General features: G+C 40.1%; 1 protein-coding gene across 6 annotated transcripts in view; it reads left to right on the top strand.

The window, feature by feature from the left end:
* Nucleotides 1–19,865, top strand: part of BEGAIN (brain enriched guanylate kinase associated) — a 161,569-nt gene that overhangs the window by 135,481 nt on the left and 6,223 nt on the right. For all 6 annotated transcript variants that reach the window (XM_027673978.1, XM_027673976.1, XM_027673974.1 and 3 more), the window contains one exon: nucleotides 17,007–17,114. In XM_027673978.1, coding sequence (XP_027529779.1) covers nucleotides 17,007–17,114 — 108 coding nt within the window. The remainder of the gene's footprint in view (nucleotides 1–17,006; nucleotides 17,115–19,865) is intronic.

The raw sequence follows: 19,865 nt of genomic DNA, 5'->3' as shown, positions 1-19,865 counted from the left end.
TTTAAGGTCCCTTCCAACCCAGGTATTTCTATGATATTACAGAGATGTAGAAGTTGTTGAAGTAGTATGAGATGTGTAGTTTCTGGTCATTTATTTACTACTTGGAGTTTGAAGGTAAGCCATAACTTGTGCATCTGCATCACATAATCACTGAAACACTGATCTGAGACATAATATAGTGCTCTGTCCTTGCATACAGTTTAAACACTTGCAAGGCTTTGCTTCCACCTCTTCCTTCCTATTCACAGAGCACTTGAGCATCTTAACCTGCTGTTCTGATGTTGCTCCACATCTTCCAGACAATCCTCTAGCACAGAGTTTAGATGTTCTTGAAAGGTCTTTTCTTAGACTAGAAACACAAATAAGATTCTCCAAAATTAGAAAGAAGTCACCATCAGTTCTACTGTATATTTAAAATACTGCTAGAGACAGCTGCAAAGGTGGATGAAGATGAATGCATACAGCAGAAGTCTCTTAGTAGGACTGTTTACAATGATTGAATTAGAATTAGGAATTTGTAAAAACATGCCAGTGAAAGAGTGGTATATATTGCAGTCACATAGCAGCAGACTGATATCAGAGGACTCTTTAAATAATGCACATAGAAGCTGAGTCACCTGTAGCAGGAACATTTTAGGCTGTTCATAATTCAGGAGCTTTTATTCCTATAAAGAATACATTAAGGTTTTCAATTCCATACTTCTAACGTATCCATGGTCACTTGACAGTGACAAACAGTGACAATTAACACGTTGTACAGTTTAAAGATCTCACTGTTTGACTTTCATTTTTCAATTTTATTTCTTCTATAGTTCTCACACTCCCATTCACCCTCATGAAAATAACCTGACTGTAGGTGCCATTCAATGGCAGACTTTCTTCTCTTGGAGGCTGACATGGGGTGAACCCTGAGAAGGATTTCACAGTGAAGACTGGACAGACTCATATGGCCATTCAGAGCAGACCACTACAGCTCAAAGATCTCACAAGATGCCAAACCCAAGGACAAGTTGCTCTCATAATCTCCTTCAGCCCCATGGAGCAGTGAGATGCCTCTAGGATGTTTCTTACTGTGCCAGGACACACAGAGGATATGTACAGACTCAGCCTTCTTCAGCTAGGCAATAATCACCTCATGAAGTGTCAGCCAGCTTTCTGCAGGTTCTTCAGGCAGTACTCAAAATAGAAAATAATATGTATTCTTCAAACACAGGAATTGCTGACTGAAATGTTTATGGCATGAGCTAGATGGATCAGATGAGTGATCACAGTGGTCTTCTTGCTGGCAGAGAAAACCTATTAAAAAAACAAGTTGTTTTGACTGGGCTGGCTAAATTTTTTTATGAATGCCTGGATTTTCACACAAGACAAATTCAGAGAACCTAAAATATGCCACGGCACCTCATGCCAGCTCTTAAGTTGAATTCTTGCTAGCTATCAAATAGCAATTAGGACATTGCTTAGAATCAACCTTCTGTATCTAATCTGCTCGAAAACATGGAATTTGAAATCATGCCAGAGTGGTAGGAAGTGTTTCTGTAGCTTCCAATAGTGCCTAGTTTTATCACCAAAAGCAGCTAGCACAGGCTGTGATGAGGTTTAAATACTATAGATCTTCCATTGCCTGCAATGAAAGGGGTATTTTTAATACCTATGTGTATTAAATTATGCTTTAACATATTTTAAAATATCTATATTAAGTTATTTTTCCTATAGATATAAAAGATAAATTGAGAGAGAATCAAAATGTAGTTTTGCTGATGACTTCAAGCATTTGCTGGAGCTAGATTCTGGAGCACACCCAGACTTTTCCCTACCACAGCAGGTTATAGAAGAGGATTTTGAAAAGTTTTGATTCAGAATACACTGTCTTCCTTACCTCTAAAAACAACTCCTATCACTTCTGATGAAACTTGAGACTAGTGCAGAGGCACCCAACAATTCCTTTCTAGCTGTCAGGTTGCCTGAAGGTTGGCATCTACCTTGCCTCAGATATACTCATGGATGAAGACAGTATTCATTCTCATATTTTGGAGTGGCAGAACAGAAAGGATGTACATCAAGATTCAAAGCTAGAGCTAAAAACTAGGATAAGCAAACCCTTTTAACAATCAGAGATTTTGTCTAAAGCCTTGACAAAAGTTTCTTATCACTAATGAGAATCAACACAACTCTTCAGTGTCCATCCACATTAGCACATTTCTCTCACTAAACAGACCTCAGTAGCTGAAAAACAAATTTTATCACTACTCTTCAAGCATATGATGTTATGACAGTAAACAGTAGAAGAGGACAAGTAAATTAGATGACAATTCTGAAGACTACTAGAATATGCAATGTACTACATTGTGTGGATGATAAATTCAAACAGAACAATGTGAAAATACAAGGAAAACAAAAGCAAATAAACCAAGTCATAAACAAAAGTTGTAAACCAAATGCTGAGGACAAAGTCAGACTAATTAGATTAAAAGCTTCACTGAATTTAAAACTATGTTCATAGAAATACTTTTGAACAACAGAGAGATGCAAACAATCAGAAGGCAATTTACAGGATGAGAAGGATATGGACTTTTCTAGAGTGGTGCCTTTGGGTCTGGCCTCCAACCTTCAATTTTGTGGGGTCTATTCTCTGTCAAATAGTTCCCATTCCATCCCAAACTATGATTAAAAAGAGTCCCCCTGAAGCTCCTTCCTAAGATCAAAGCCCTAAGGATTAACCAATATGTTCTCAAGCATGAATCCATTCTTTTTCCTTCCTTTTCTGACAGGTTTGGGGACCTAACATCCTGCCCATTTTTTCCATAAACCTGTAAAGTTGTAGTCTTCACAGTGAGAGAGGACTTGGTTATGGCATTTAAATCTCATTTTCTTAATGGCAGAGAGCAGTTTACCTACCACGCTCCGAGGGGTTTTTGTATTCTCTTGGCAGGAGGGAATTAGCTGTCAAATGATTTCAGTGCCTATGACTGAAAGACCATCCCTTAAAGCAAAGGAGAAAAAAACCCCAACAAATTAGCAAAGGAGTGAATTAAAAATAATTCACTTTAATATTGTGTGTTTAGCAGGAAGTTTTGTGGTTGGGTTTGGTTTGGGGGTTTGGGGTTTGGTTTTTTCTGTTTCCCAGAGAGCTGTGTTTGAAAGTAAATGAATTACTTACAACTTTCAGAGCAATGTCATTCTACAGAAAGCACAGTTAAGAAAAGAAGTCAAGGGTGCCAAGGTTAGAGTAAAAAGTTCATTACAGACAGTTTCCATTTCTGATGCTTTGCAGAAGAATTTTTCAATGTGCAGCATGCAGAGATATACTAAATGCTTCTGCTGTTGAGTTACCTCAAATCTCAGGGACAATCATGCTGGGCAAAGTCCCCCTATCTTGACCCTGTGGCTCTGCGTTGTCCAAATGTGCAGCAGCTCCCTCCTGACCATACAATAACTGTAATGTGCTTCTTGCATCAGCTTTGCAAAGCCACTATCGTAGGCTGCCCATGCTGGGAAATGTCTCCTTCTGACCCAGCTGGGCTGTTTCATGGCACTTCAAGTACTTGTCTTGACACATGGGCCAGAAAACAGGTGAGCATCTTTCCCTTTTCACCTGACTGCCCCTAGCAGGAGGCAGAGCTCTTGTGCCACACTTTGCTTTAAGCTAGAACATTTTTTTTTTACTACTGATTGCAATCCAACTTCCAAATTCAATGGAAACTATAGACAATGTTGAGCAATATGTCTTAGAGATATGGGAAAAATACTTTTAATAAAAAACTGCATCCTACATAAATTTCCACCTAACATTCCTAAAAGAGCCAGTTGAACAGATTCCCAGCTTCCTACTCCAAGCTTAATTAAAAATATGTCCCAATGTGTTAAGCTGATGTTCATTTTAAATAAGACTCTGAGTGTAGGGATAATTCTGAAAGGCTGAAAAAAAATGCTCATCTGTACCAAAATCCAAGAGGTCAAGCATAGAATGGGGCAAATAGAAGTTGTCCAAAATGCAAAGTCATTGTTTATGTTGTTCAGCTACTGGAAAACTAAATCACAGGACTATAAATAACGGAAGCCAACACGTTTTTGTGAAAAAATGTTGAATAAATTTCTTTTGCAAAAGCAATTGAGTAGATATATTTGGACAGTAATACTTGACAAGTACCACTTCATAGGATTGTTATTACAAAACAAATGATACAGTATCAAGCGCAGTTAGTAGATGGGTTGTAAAGTTACTAAAAGTCACCTCAAAAAGTAGCAGGCACTGGGATTTATTTTACATTATAAAAGAGTTTGTTCAGAGGGCTGGTTTAGGACAGCTCAGTGATTGGTAAGGGTCTCAGCATTAACCAATGTTTTCAAAAATGCCCTAAAAGTAAACATTAAACTATTGCTCATAAAATGAGACTAAAAAAAGTTTAGCAATGTTTTTAAATATTGATAAGTAGATCAATCAGAATGACCAGTGACTTTCATAAGGTCTTCCTACTCAGTCAAAATATGTTTTCCTCCAGACATCTAAAAGCATAAAATCTATTAAGGTGCTTTGCAGACCATATTGCAAAAATGGGGAAGGGAAAGTAGAGGGCGCGGGTTGTACTCTGGAAAGCAGAAACTCAGGAAAGGTCACTAACTCTGAAAATCAGACTGGTTGAACAACTCCACATGAGCTCCCAGCAGCAAGCCATGACAAAGACAACAAAAGTAGTATTTGTATAACCATGGGAAAAATGAATAGAGAAAATCCAGTTTGAAGACAGTGGCAGAAGTTCTGATATTTACAATTTTTGAAAGGGTGTGGAAAATCACTCAAGCTGTCTGAAAACTGGAAAGACTGAGAAGTAAAGAAGTTGCCTCAGCAAGAGACTCAAGCAGCTCACATGTTTAGTGCAGTGAAGAAAGACAACCAACTCATATAAATGCCTTCACAGGGAGAAAATGCTAAATATCAGACAATATTTTGCCTTTTTAATCAGGCAAAACAAGAAATACTTGCTCAGAATCCAGACCTGCTCAAATGTGGAAAGATGTTTGCAAATGCAGAGGCATAGAGCTCCTGTTACCCAGTGTATTCTCCATTTGTTGAGGTTTTCCCATCAAAACTGTCAACAGGTCATTTCCAATCAACTTAACTGAAAACCTGTCTCAGCTAGATTCACATTAGTTACAAAATCTCTTCATGCTGCTCTTCCCTGGGGACAGTTAGAGACCCAGAAAAGTGAGCTTCCCATGAATTACAAGATTTATGTCTTGGGAGATATGGATTCAGTCCTTGCCTCTGCCAAACATGATTTGTATGTCATTGAGATAGTTACTTAAAGTAAGCTTCATTTTACCTGCTTTTAGGTATCTAAAGACTAGATGTCTGTTTAGCACGTACATGTCTGAAGCATTTTTATGCTCAGCATCTCTGTCAGTCAGTGCAGAGAGGCAGGCACCATTGGAGAGTTGTTCCTCCAATAGTTCTCAAAAAAAAAAAAAATCACCACACAGTGAGAAATATCATGCTCTGAAGAAATCTCTATGCTGATTAAAGGAAGGCGGGAAGGTGACAGGCTTAGACTTGGACAATGACACCCTAGACATATAAATAAGGGAAGGTTTGCCTTACCCTCTGCTCAAGAGGATATTAACATTTCTAAGCTGCTGTGAAAATAATACCTTAGAGATTTAATATTATTAGGAAATACATAAATAGTTATAATAAATGGAATAAAGAAATCACAGTGTTCAAATTTTTGCAAGGCTCCAAGGTGAAAGAAAACTGAATCTTGAGGTGGCAGTGGAAAATATTTACACTGTGAGCCAGACCTCTGAATGCCATGGAGAAATACTGAGGGTATTGGATCCACACACAGTTTCCTTAATGGTAAAAATAGCTTGAAATATCTCTTCCCCAAACAGAGGAACCCATTTTAAAGTGTTATTTTTCTTCAGCCTGGCTTTCAGGATAGAAACAAAGTTGTGCCAGCACAGCTGATGGGGCCATGAACTTCTGTGTGGCAACAAAGGCCTTTTCAACCAGATTCACAACTGAAAAAAAAAGGATTATGGAGTTATAATATAACACAGGATAGTTAAAGAGGCAAATGACCTTCCAGCACAGCTCTGAAATGGCATAGAGGACAGAAGTGCTGATTCAAGACTGTTGATTGTATGACATGGAAGAAAGGTTGTGACATTTCTCTTCACCAAAAGGTAGAGACTCTCCCACCTACACAAACTCTGGAGGCAACAGCTGGAGTGACCACCCTGAATACCAACACAAGGAACATACAGCAGTGAGGTTCCGATCTGTTTGTTCATAAAAACATGTCGGTCTTTTATTTTCTTTGGATCTGATCCCAGCAGTCAGACGGGAAGGAAGTGTTGCACTTCCCTTATAGTAAAACTTAATCAGTACATTGAGTGATCCATTGGACCAGGAGAGTTTACTCCTCAAACACTTACGAGCAGAAACAGTGGCCCTATTATGAGGATCAAATGTGGCTCTATCTAGCAAAGCTTCATGTGACCACAACTGTGCAGCAAAAGTCACTCCAGCTCTCTAGCACACTCCTGCCTGTCCCTCTCCCCAGGGTTTCTCAGCAATTCCAAAGAGCCACAATTAAATTCAAACAAAAAAGAACTAAAACAACAAGCCTCCAAACTGCATTAGGAGACAGAAAAGACTTAAATAACATACTAGCAAGGTTGGAAGCAAAATCCTCTCTTTGTTTAAGCAATTTGCATAATGACTCTTCACTTTTTGACACTTTTTCTGCACTAGTTATTTAATGTAGTCATTATATTTGGTTATGGCAGTTTGAATTGGGATGCTGCCAAAAAGATACCATTTAGCAGGGTCTGAGGGGCTGGATATTTCAACAGAGCATTTTACTTTAATGAATTTCCCCTGCTTTGCCTTGAAAAGAGCTTATACGGATTTTCTCAAAATGTTCTCAAGGATCTGGGGTTGATTGGGGTGGGGGAAAACACCAAACTTTAATACCTTTACCCAACATGAGATTTTACAAAGTAAATAGCAGAGATATATTTTAATAAAAAAGGAGAGACTAATTCACAGAGAAAAGACACAAGTACATTATGTTTATTCCCTGTATTATACTTACAATTTTTCAGCCAGTTTACCAAATCTTTCCAATCAATATCCCAATTGACATTTCAATATATATTAAACAGATTTAAGAGATTAGAAGAAAAAAATATAAAGGCATACGCACATTGGACGTGGACATGTTTAGAAAGATCAAATTCAACAAGAGGAAGAGCCCAAGATGTGAACTGGGGTAGTCAGGAGACAGAAGCCCACAGTAGAACAATAATGCAACAATACTCCTAATGGCAGGTTTGCCATCGTGACAAGCTCTGTGCCAAGAGCAGACCTGCTGGGGCTGGCTCTGGGCTGGTCAGGCATCACCAAGAACTGTGTTTGGTGCAAAATCAGGCTCTTCACTGAAAGAACAAATTTTGTGCTGTCAAGTACAAGGATGAACCCAGCAAGGAAAAGTCAGCCTTGCTACAGGAGCGTGATACATCAGAGAAAACTTTGCTGAGAGAGAAGTATCTTAGCTCCCAAGAGAGCATTCAGCTGAACAGTTATTTCAGTTGCAGGGGGAAAGGGAGGGGAATTTAAATTTTCTTCTACCCAACTAATTATTAAAAGAAAATGTCAAAAGGTGACAGGAAATGTGAATTTCAAAATTCCTAGAGCAAAGCAAAATATTAAAGAGTAAAGTACTGTAAATAATCTAGCCTTTACTTTTTTTATTTGGTTAGGAAATTGTCCTTGCTTAGGTAGTTGACTCTAATTAGAATTCACTTGCATATTAAATTAATCTGCAATTAATATTAATTAATTTAATATTTCAAAGTTCAGAATTCCAAATTTTCCTTCCTAGATCATTTTACTTTTTTACTCAGAGAAATTAATGCCATTTTCTCTTCCCAGTCCATCTAAGTAGTCCATTTAAGTAATATTCTGTCTCCAGTAATCTCGCCATTTCCACAGAAGAACCTGTGTGCCTTGAAAGTTTGAGCATCAGGCAATCAGTCATTAGAGTGACAGCTTCAAGCTGCAAGGCTGATGAGCCTACCTTGTGTGGCCTGCAGCAGTGGTACTGCCTTTCTACCCACTGAGATAATCTTTTTCTTTTTGCAAAACATTTTGCTCCTTACCAGTAGCTCAGCTGAAGGCTCTGTTCCTTCCCTTTCACTATAACACATAATTCTTCTAAATTATTTTTATGAACTCCTAGGAAGAATTACAGAATAAAAAAAATTAAGCTATGGGCAAGGACAGACAATATAGTCTCTTCTGAACCAACCCAAGGGTCATACATCTGTCACTTCCTTTTATCCCATGTGTTCATCATAAGAAAGGCTTGTCACATTGGAATAATGTTCTTGCCACTTTCTTCTTTGTGTGGAAGAACTCCAACATGACATAGATTTTTGCAGTAGGTTCGGCCTAAGGCAAAAGACACATGAACAACATATTTTCTCTGACCTGCCCAGAAAAGTGAGCATTTTCAAATCCTTAGTGCCATACATTTGTCTCTAAAGAATGCAGCCTTGCCTGCAGCCTTGGCAGCTCAGTAACAGAAAATCACTTTAAATAAATATCTAATATACTGTAGAATAAATATAATGAATTAGTCATTGCCCCTTACCATAATGTAGCAGCATTCCTGAAAGCCAGGCTCTATGAGCATTTTGAAGAGGTATTGAGACAAGGATGGGTGTCCTGGGGATTACTGCAGTGGGAAGCAGAGATGAGACAGTGGTACATTATGAAGTGCAATCAGGATGCTGCCACAGCCTCTGCATACACCCCTACACATTCCTGTAGTTTTGTTTGTAACTTGACAAAGAATTACCTAATAAATTAGCTAAACATTTGGCTCTTTTCCTCTATTTGCTTGTAAAGATGCACATTTGTAAATAAACTTGTGGGTTCAGTGAGTCTTTAAGTGAATAGCTCCTTTGGATACTCATTTTACACTTAAACCAAAATAAAATAGCTATGCAAAGAAGCAAAACTAAAAATGTAATATGTATTAAATGGTGCTCTCAAGCAAAGATCAATACCAAATCCTGCACTTCAAGGATTATGTCATGAACTGGTATTCATGGACACAGTTTTATTATTAAGTGAAAAGTCTTTCATTATTCTTACTTATTCTTTTCATCTTGTCTGTTCACTGTTTTTATGACAGTTTCTGCCCATGGGTGTGAGTGTGATTAGGGGATATCCACAGCTTGGCTCTTAACTGGTAGATAAACTCACATAGCTCCCAAGCTCCATAAACAGGCACAAACATATCACCTGCCATAAGATCATGAAGATCTGCAGAGCGAAAACTAACAGACAGTAATGCTTAAAATCGGGAAGTACTGTATAGAATATCCAGTAATACCTGCAAATCTAAACCTTATTTTGCTTTTTTATGAGCCAACTGATAATTTATGCATATGGTGTACAGAGAAGTACTGTAAATAGAACAGCTGTTAACTTTGAGAATTACAGCAGAAAAAAAGGTTTGATTTCCACCATAACATTTCTTATTCTTGTTTTCTTGACATTGTTGGATGTCGTGGGGTACCTGTCGTGAGGTCTTGGTCCGAGGGGAAAAGAAGGACACACAAGACACACTAGGATGGTGAGACAAAGAGATGTCTGCCTGCTCAGCGCAGCAGGCAGCCTTTATTGAGTTTGCCAACTTCACACACAACACAAACATATTCCTACAACAACATCCAGGAATCCAAGCACCTGCACATTATCAAACCCTCTTAACCTTGTACTCCCTGCAACCCAAGGCCGTGTCCATGGAAACCATCTAACCAGCTCCACTGCTCCCATGGAACATGGCCTAACTTTTGCACTACCTCAAACTTTAATTGTGGGGCTACACTTCACCCCACAGTTGGATATGCCCCCGGCCTAGATATACCTACCACCACATACATTTCTATTAAAGACTCAAGCTCAGAGGTCCTTCGGTTCAAACACTGTGCCTTGCTCAGATGAGACCATGACACACCTAGATAAGCGAACTTATACCATATTCAAGGCATACTGGTTCTCTATTTTATTATAACCTAGAGATGTATTAATTATATATTAAATCATCTTTGCATAACAGTAGAAGCATTTAATTATATGGCAAATGCCAGCATTTGCTAATAACAGAAATTTAAACTACCATATATCATAACAACCCCAATTATCACAGCAGTCAAGTGAGATATGGTAGCCATACATTTTTACAGAACTCACAAAAGTATGGAGTGATTGAGGTTTGAAGGCACATCTGGATGTCATCTGATTCAAACCTCCTGCTCAAACACCTAGAGCAGGTTGTCCAGGAGTCTGTCCAGACAGTTTTTTAATATTTCCAAGGATGGAAGCTCCACAATATCTCTGGGAAACCTTTTTCAGTGCTCAATCACCGTCACAGTAAAAGAGTTTCCTGATTTTCAGATGACACTGCTTGTGTATCATGTGTAGTGCAACTTACATTGTGCCCATTGCTTCTTTTCCTGTCACTGGGCACCACTGAAAAGAGCCTGGCTCTGTCCTCTTTGCAACCTCCCTTCAGATATTTATCCACATTTGATGAGATCCCACCCAAGCCTTGTCATCTCCAGACTAAACAGTCCCAGCTCTCTCAGTCATTCCTTATAACAGAGAGGGTCCAAACCCTTAATCATCTTCTTGGCCATTTCTAGATACAGTTCACCAGGTATGACTGCAGCAGTGCAGAGAGGAAGGATCACCTGCCTTTACTTGCTGGCAACACTTCTTCTAATGCAGCTCGGGGTTACCTTTGGCCTTCTTCGCAGCGAGGAGACACGTTGATGGCTCATGTTCAACTTGGTTTCCACCAGGACCTCCTGATCCTTTTCTGAAAAGCTTCAGTGTGTGATGGGTGGCCCCCAGTATACATGGGTGCATGGGGTTGTTTCTCCTGCAGTGCAGGATTTGATACTTCTCCTTGTTGCACTTTGTAAAGTTCCTGTCAGCCCATTTCTCCAGGCTGTCGAGGTCCCTGTGGAGTACATCTCAACCCTCTGCTGTACTAACCACTCCTCCCCATTTTATGTCATCTGCAACTGCTCTGTTTTGTCCTTCATAAGATGATTTCAATGAGGTTATAAAATATCATTATAACATACACAGACTTTGTTTTGAAAGTATATCCCCACAGCACTTGTTTGCTGACTGCGATCCACAGAACAACAGTAAATCCACCGCAGTTGCTTAGCAGATACCTTTAAGCATGTGCAACGAAAAGATCATGACTGCTGGTCTGTGAGAAAAGTACTGAGTTAACAGTGTTACACTGCTCCACAGAAGTGGGGAATTTCTCCTGTGGAAGTGTTATGTTCCTCCTAGGCAAGCAGAGTAGTAAAGAAAAAAGGGAGCAAAGTTCTACCTGCATTCTTCATCCAAAAACATTGCCGTAAACTTCTGTCCTGGCATTCAGGATGGGATACCAGTGTCTCTTTGGTGGTATTTGTAACAGAAAAAGTCTCCCTCTCTCCTTCTGTCTGTCATTTGGGCATTAATTAGTAAGAGAGATTTCCAAAGGAATACGGCTGGCCACCAATGCCTTGATAGTCACTACTACCATTACATTATTGTCACTGTAGCATTGAAATTCTACCCATTGAAATGTTCCTCACAGGAATATCAATAACAGATTTACTTCGCCAAGTTTGGAAAGGCTGACATTTCCACAGACCCGCCCTTCTCATTTGCAAATTTGAGACTGATTTCAAAAGGTCTATCTCAGAGCTCCCACAGCACAGCAGAGATGACAGTAACCAGCTAAGTCTTGACTAACAGGCTGACACTGCTTTATGGTAGGACACTGTAGTGGGTTTCTGTAGCTGGGTTTTGGTAGCAGGGGGTGCTACAGGGGTGGCTTCTGTTAGAAGCTGCTGGAAGCTTCCCTGTCCCATGGAGCCAATGCCAGCCGGCTCCAGGACAGGCTTCAAGGCCAAGCCAATCAGGAGTAACAGTAACGCCTCTGGGATAACATATTTAAGAACTGAAGGTTGTGGTGCAGAAAGAATTCCAGCCAGGGAAGAGCAGAGTGAGACCATGGGAACAACAAAGCAGACCCCAAGGTCAGTGCAGAAGGAGGGGCAGGAGGTGCTCCAGGCACTGGAGCTGTGGCCCTGCAGCCCCTGGTGCTGACCATGGTGGGGCAGCTGTGCCCCTGCACCCCATGGAGGACCATTGAGGTGCAGAGACTCACCTGCAGCCCATGGAGGAGCCCATGCTGGAGCAGGTGGATGCATGAAGGAGGCTGTGACCCCGTGGCAGGCCCAAGATGGAGCGGGGTCCTGCCAGGGACCTGCAGCCCATGGAAAGGGAAGCCCACACTGGAGCAGGTTTTTCTCTGGGTAGGCTTTGTGGCCCCTGTGGGAGACCCACATCGGTACAGCTCATTTGTGAAGGACTGCACCCCATGGAGGAGTGACCCACGGGACAGCAGTTTGGGAAGAACTGCTGCCTGAGGAATTGACTCACGCTGGAGAGGTCCATCAAGGACTGTCTCCCATGGGAGAGACCCCACGGGAGCAGGGGAAGGACTCCTCTCTCTGAGCAGTAGCAGAAACAACTGACTGCAATCCACATTCCTCATCCCTCTGTGCTGCTGGGGTGAGGAGGGAGAACATGGAAGGAAGGAGGGGTGGGGGGAAGGTGTTTTTAAGATTGTTTTATTTTTCACTCTTTGGCTCTTATCCTGTTGGTAATAAGTTTAAGTACTATCCCCACTTTGAGTCTGCTTTGCCCATGAAGGTAATCAGTCACTGACCTCTCCCAGCTGTTAACTCATGAATCCTTAGCTGTTCTCTTTTCTCTCCTCTGTCCGGTTGCAGAGGGAGAGTGAGAGAATGGCTTTAGTGGGTACCTGGCATCAAGCCAAGGTTAACCCACTAAAGACATCCTCCAGGTGCTGGAAAGCAATGAAGGGAACTACAATTTTACCAGAGAGACAGCCAACCTTTAGGCTGCTCCATTTCTTCTGAAGAACTAGAGTAGGAACCTTTGCGGATCCACAAGATCTTGCAAGAAAAGCAGATATTTTCATCCAGCTTTTGTTACTTTTCAAAATACACTTGTCTATTAATTATTTCATGCTGTATCAACCTACCAAAATTCTTTTCACCCCACTTATATTACAGATGTAGGGACTACATGGCACCAAACACTTCTGAAAGTGACACCTTATATTTTTATGGACATGTAAATATATGAGGGATGTTGTCACTGTGATAGATGCAAATTATAAAAAAAAAAAGACAAGGTTCTAGACAGAGATTATCATCACATAGTTGCTTTGTGAAGAGCAGATATTCAATTCCTTCCTCAGATCTGAGAAGGAAGCACTGAGGCCCATGCTAAATCCAGGCTAGGAGCAAGGGCTCTGAGCACTTGGTCCCCCCAACATCAGTATCAGTGCTGTGACTGCTGTAGTCACCCAGCAGTACAAATTTGATCTGACTCAGACGTGGGCACATGATTGCAGTTCTCTTGTGTTAGTCAGACACTACAGAGCTGTATTCTCGTTTGCTGGCTTTGTGTCAAGGGAAGAGGCAGGGGCAAGATGCACTGAGCTGACTCAACAAAGATTTCTGAACAAGAACCCACCAGCAGCTCAGCCCATGCAGTCTATAGCTATGGCATTTTGGAGTGGACTTCAGAAACCCTCAGCCCAGCTGCAAGCTGTTGGCATATCAATAACACCATTGACTTAATTCGCTACTGAGTTTTGAGATGTAGGTTGTTAGCACCTGCAGAGCAGAAAACTGTGCCAAAAGGAGAGAGGAGGGGTCATCAGCCTTATGGAAGAGCAGGAGGACTGAGCATCTATAACCTACCAAAAATAGAGGGATCTGCCAAGAGTGGTTACAAGTAAAATAAGCATTTTTATTTGTAACTCACAATCATAGCATTGGTATTATGATTCCCATGCTCCTTTCATGCCTCTCTGAGAGCTATATCTGACGCTGAAAATATGATTGTTCAACTGCAACTGGAGAGCTTAAAGTTGCAGTCCTCATAACCAGCAATCCTTTTAATGCAGTGATCTAGCACTGCCATGTTGTCTCTTCCAGATGCACTATTTTCCCCTAAGTGTGTCAGGATTAAGCCTCTGTCCTCTTGTTGCCACCACTGGACCATAATAACATCTGGTTGAAGCCCTGAGCCTTCAAAGATGGACACACAGTGTGTGGTCAATATGATAAAGGCTTTTAGTGTTCTGTCCACCCTTAGGCTACCTCCTTTTGTCACAATGAAACAGATTCTTTGCTCATGTCAAATACACTAATTTCAAGAGAAAGATGTGAACATATACTGGTGGAAAAGACTGGGACTGGCCTTTCTTTCTCATTCCTCCTCCACCACAGCATTGCTAAAATGTTTATTACTTTGGTGTCCACCTGCTGACCGAATTTTACAGTTCAACAAATACAGAATGTTTTTTAAAGTCACACTTGGCCAGATGCAACGTCTGGAAAACATCAGTCCAAAATTTATCATAACTGAAATAAAATGAAAGCATAATTTAGCCAGATTCAGCATTACTTAATGCAGTGGAAAGTACTGCTACCAAAGCCTGAATCTGCTGCCCTTTTATGAATTTCTCTCTGCTGAAGACTATAAATTCTTGATCAGATGTTCTTTCCTGAACTGTAAAATAGATCGAGTCAAGTTCAATCTGGCTAAGCAAGAGCAACACTTACTGAAATCAGAGCGATTTAGAGCAACAGGGTTCTACAAATCAGCTGTCCTAGCACTCACAACTTGTCATACAAGAGCTGATAAAATCTTCAATACGAACGGTTATTTGGAAGATTAAATCCGTACCCTGTGGACATGGATCCTTCAAAAGCATTAAATTACTTGGAAAATTGAGGGGACATATTTTTCGCAGGTACTTAGGTAGTCACTTGTCTACCTCATTACACAGCTAAATACCTTTGAAAATGTAATCTTCAGTCATACTCTCAAAGGAGATAGATTTTTAGAGGTGCACAGATGGCCAGGAGGTTTACAAGGTGCCTAGTTGTTTAGTTCACAGTAAAGTGGATGAGAGTTAAGGGTCTCATATAAAACCACGTTAACCTGCCTAAGAAACAGAGCCCCTAAGATCGTGTGTCTCGTTAAAATCAGTAAGGTTGGACCTCTTGCAAGCTCTCAAAGCTACTCTTTGGCTTTCCATGAGGTAGTGCCCAGGCAGCCAGAAGGAGCGCCCGATCACTGGAAACAAGGAGGGGAGAGGTGTCAAGCCTGAACCAGCCTCCAGACACAGCTGGACTGTCAGAACAGAGGTCTGGCAACAGCAGGGAACAGACAGTCCATAAAAAACTGACATTAAAATAGGACAGTCCAGACCTTCACAGAGACACTTCAATCGTATCTGCACTGTTTAAAGCAAGCCGTGGCTTTGCTTAGACCATTTGAGAAGGTGTTTTTCTTTAAATAGCAACTTAGGATGAGAGCTGCCACTTCCAATTTAATCACTGTTCTTTAATACAGCCTCATGCTTTGCAGCTGGATAATTAACCTTGATATTCATTCGGACTTCAAAACACACAATTCCCATTGCTGTCAATTAGCTGACAATGTCGAGTATGTGTTGATAGAAGATTTTTGTGTGACCCTGGCTATATGGCATTTGGGAAATTTCAGTCCTTCACAACTAACTCTAACAATTTTAGAATGGAGAGTGACATTCACAGAATCTCAGAATGGTTGAGGTTCTAAGGGACCATTGGAGGTCAACTAGTCCAACTTCCCCGCTCAAGGAAGGCCCCCTGGAGCACTTTATTCAGGATTGTATCCAGGCAGATTTTTATTATCTCCTGGGAAGGTGACTCCTCAACCTCCCTGTTCCAGTGCCCGGCCACCCTCACGGTAAAGAATTTCTTCCTCATGTTCAGGTGAACTTCCTATGTACCAGTTTCTGCCCTTTGCCTCTTGTCTGATTGTTCAGCACCACTGAGATCATGATTGAGTTCATTAAACAAAAGGGATGTACATTAGGGTTTACCCTACTTTCTGTTCTTACGGCAGTGAAGCTTTCTTAAAAGATCCTCCAGAAAATTTTCAAACCTTCTTGTTATCCTGGTCTTGAACAGCTCTGAGCAAATGGAAGATGCCTCTATCTCAGAGCATTCAGAAACTACCATATTTTTAACACTAAGATGCAGCTGGAGGCAGGGTTATAAATGATTGTTACACAACAATCTTTGATACATGAGGCTGTACAATAAACACTGCAGTATGAAAATGGGACAAAGTATGAGAAGGGCCAGCAGCACTTTTTTTCCCACTGATTTCTTTGCATTTATGATAAAGAGTTACAGACTACTGGTAACAAGATTAAATTAGTGGGCAGAAGGAAGTTTGGATCAGACTGTTTTCCTGATATCCCACTGTGGGTCGCGTTCTGCTAATAAGTGTTAACCCTGCAATTGGGCAAACATTCACCTTGAGAAATGAACAACCTTAATCAGGGCTCTTAAAGCAGCCAGAACAGTCAACATCTAAAATGAAATTGGCTCAAACACAACTGTTTTTCTTTTAAATATTTTTCTTCCTCTCCTGTGAGAATGGGAGATAATAGCATAAGTGAAACATTCTTGTACCAAATGTCAAAAGCACCTGCAGTCCCTTCCAGGTTAGCAACCGTGTCTTGCAACTAAAAAGGAATAGCTGATGCTCAACTGAATGCTTTTGCAGAGGCTAACTACAGCCTTTTATGAAGACTCCTAATGTAAGCCCAATTTGACCTCCATATTTTCAAAGGACTTTACTTCATCTGCTAAGTAAAAATAGCAAAAAAACCTGAGGGGAAAAAAAAGGAAAAAACAAAAAGAAATATCAGTCTGTTGTGCTTTCCCCTGGATTGGAGAATGACATCAACCTTTGGGTCTTTATCTGAAATAGTCTGACGGTATCAAAAACACTTACTATTCCATTTTCTACACAGGGTCAACATTACGAAGAGGAAAAACGGGCTTTGAGCCATGAAATAATTGCACTCAATAATCACTTAATAGAAGCCAAGGTGACAATAGATAAGTTGTCAGAAGACAATGTAAGTATTTAATTATGGATATATCTTGAGACTATATTTAGAAATAAATTAGGTCTTGCACTTCCCATGAAATTATAGAATAATTTGTTATTGTTTATGTAATGTAATGTGTCACTTCAACAGTTAAAATTTGTTTGTTTGTTCCCATCATTTTGTAATTCAACTCTCCTTATGCTATGAAGTTATGGTGAGACTTTTAATTAACATTTTTTTCCTTATGTTTAACCTGAAACGGATGAAAAAGTACTCTAAGAAACGGCAATATTCCCACATTCATTTTGCTATCAGTACAGCAAATGGGTGCAAGTACATGCTCAGAGCTGTTGCAGGGGCACATGTATGGAGTGAGGACTCCTCATAAGGATTTTAGGCACAGTGTGAAGCCCTACATTTCCTGCAGTTCCTCTGATCTTTCAGTCTTTGCTCACCAAAATGGGATGCCCAGCACAAGTGAGCTCTGTTAGCAGAAGGTAGGATTGACCCAACCTGGTCGCTCAGATCATTGCACAGAGGAGGAGGCAGGTTTTCCCCAGCAGTCATTAATGTGGAACAATTTACCTATCTCTATGTGGAACAAAACAGGGAACAACTCCAGCAATTTTCACTCTGCATCTCATTAAACACTGTTGAAAACTGGCATGCGTAGTGCAGCTGGCAACAAAGCTCATTAAATCCTTCCAGGAACAAACCTACAAAGACAGCAAAGAAAGAAAGATTGTAGGCATTTAGTTCATTATTGTGGCATTCCTTCAACACTTAATAAAAAATTCATCTACAGAAGACATGTTTCTTTTAGCACTTATTTTTTCAGTATCTTACATTCAATCTTCCCATATTTCATCTGAACTCTAAATCACAGCAGGGAGCATTTGATCCCATTAAAATGCCTGTTGATATGAATTGTGCCTATGCAATTAACAGCTTTCCAACGGAAACAGAGAGTTCATAATCTGACCCTTTACTTTTACAAAAGTTGAGTTGAAAGAACAGCTATTACACAGCTCTAACAGCTGTAACCAACGGAGCATGGTAAATGTAATGGGCTACATTTAGGTTTTAGAAGCACAGGTATACATCCAGACTAATGCAGCTGCAATCAGTGGAGATATTTCAAAGTTAAAATAGAGGTGGAAAAAAATTGTCAAACTCTCCCTGTAAGTATGCATGCATTTACACTACTTCATGGAGTCAGGTTTGAACCCACATTTGAAGTGTTTTCAATTTTCAGTTTCACTGTGAGCATTACAGTATGGTCCAGAGGCCTCAAATAACAGTACTGCTTCTTCAGACTTGAGGTTAGTTTGCAGACAACATTCTGCCCTTGCAGGACTCAAGGAAGTGGCCATGAATCTGAGTCAGGGGAGGTTTAGGTTGGATATCAGGAAAATGTTTTTCACCCAGAGGGTGGTTGGGCACTGGAACAGGCTCCCCAGGGCAGTGGTTACAGCACCAAGCCCAACAGAGTTCAAGAAGCATTTGGACAACACTCCCAGGCACACAGTGTGACTCCTGGGGATAGTCCTGCCCAGGGTAATAATAAAACTAATAAAAGTAAAGGTTAAATTCAAAAATTTAAAGAAACGAACTATGAAACAAACCACTAGTATTATACCTAATAAGCAAAGGCAGTGGTAAACTGAAGAATCCAACATGGAGAGAACATGTTTTTGCCTTGGCAATCTTTCTTCCTTCAATTATATTTCCCCTCATTCTTCTGACAGAAATGTAAAATGATGCTTTTGATGCAAAAACATGTTTTAAATTATTGGAAACACTTCTGGCATTAATTGCTGATTATTGTTCTAGTTGCCACAGACATGGCTAGTTTCCATTCAGGCAAACATTAAAGAAGAGAAAGTCACTCCAGTCACATGGCTTGGCCCAGCACGTTGAGAACAAAATACACGTGGCACATGTAACTCACATGTAATTTTTCTGTAGTAATTTTTAAAACTGCTAAAAATAAAGTGTCAGAAATGCTTTTTGTACTCTCCATGACAACCATTTCACAGAAACAGGAACACAGCTTTTAAAGAAAGGACTAGATTTTGGAGTGATACCATTTTTATGTGCCTAGTAATGCCATACAGGACTTGGGGTACCTACACGTTGTACAGCAGTATATTTTGGGTTTCATGTGCATGTAACATGTCAAAATCACACACACACGCAACAGATTTTGCTTCCAAATTGAATTATTGGGTTCTTATAGGAATGAAAATAGCATGTACTAATATAAAATTTAAGGCCCACATAAATTAATATGTCTCCCCAGTTAGTTTCAGGTAGAAGTGGCATGTATAAAAGCTCACACAGACACAGAAAAAATTCACAAACCAAGAGCATCTAAAGGCCCTGGAATATGAAGATATAACAAACTAATGATCGTAGGAAAACTATCCCCATCCCTCATGGGCTCACAGGAACATCTTGTTGCATCTGTTATTACAGAATACCTTAAAACAGTATTTCTAAACAGAGGGAATTTCCTTTTCATAGAATATTTCTTTATCAGCTTTTTAAAAAATAAATGGAACAGTAAAAATTGGCAGGCAATAAAATTATAACATTCAGACCAGAGAAAATCCAAATCATTTCAATATTCAACACCTTTTTTTCTATAAGCATATTCTAATTTTTACAGATTAACACAGCCTAGTGCTCATAATACTCTGTATATCTCATCTCTGCCCGCCTATAAATTCAACTTCTGAAACCAACTCTGTTTTTAATGCAACTACATAAGGAAAA

This window comes from Neopelma chrysocephalum, unplaced genomic scaffold (genome assembly GCF_003984885.1).
Source record: "Neopelma chrysocephalum unplaced genomic scaffold, ASM398488v2 Primary Assembly neopelma1_24, whole genome shotgun sequence".
NCBI lineage: Eukaryota > Metazoa > Chordata > Aves > Passeriformes > Pipridae > Neopelma > Neopelma chrysocephalum.
This window is presented reverse-complemented; position numbering and strand designations above follow the sequence as displayed.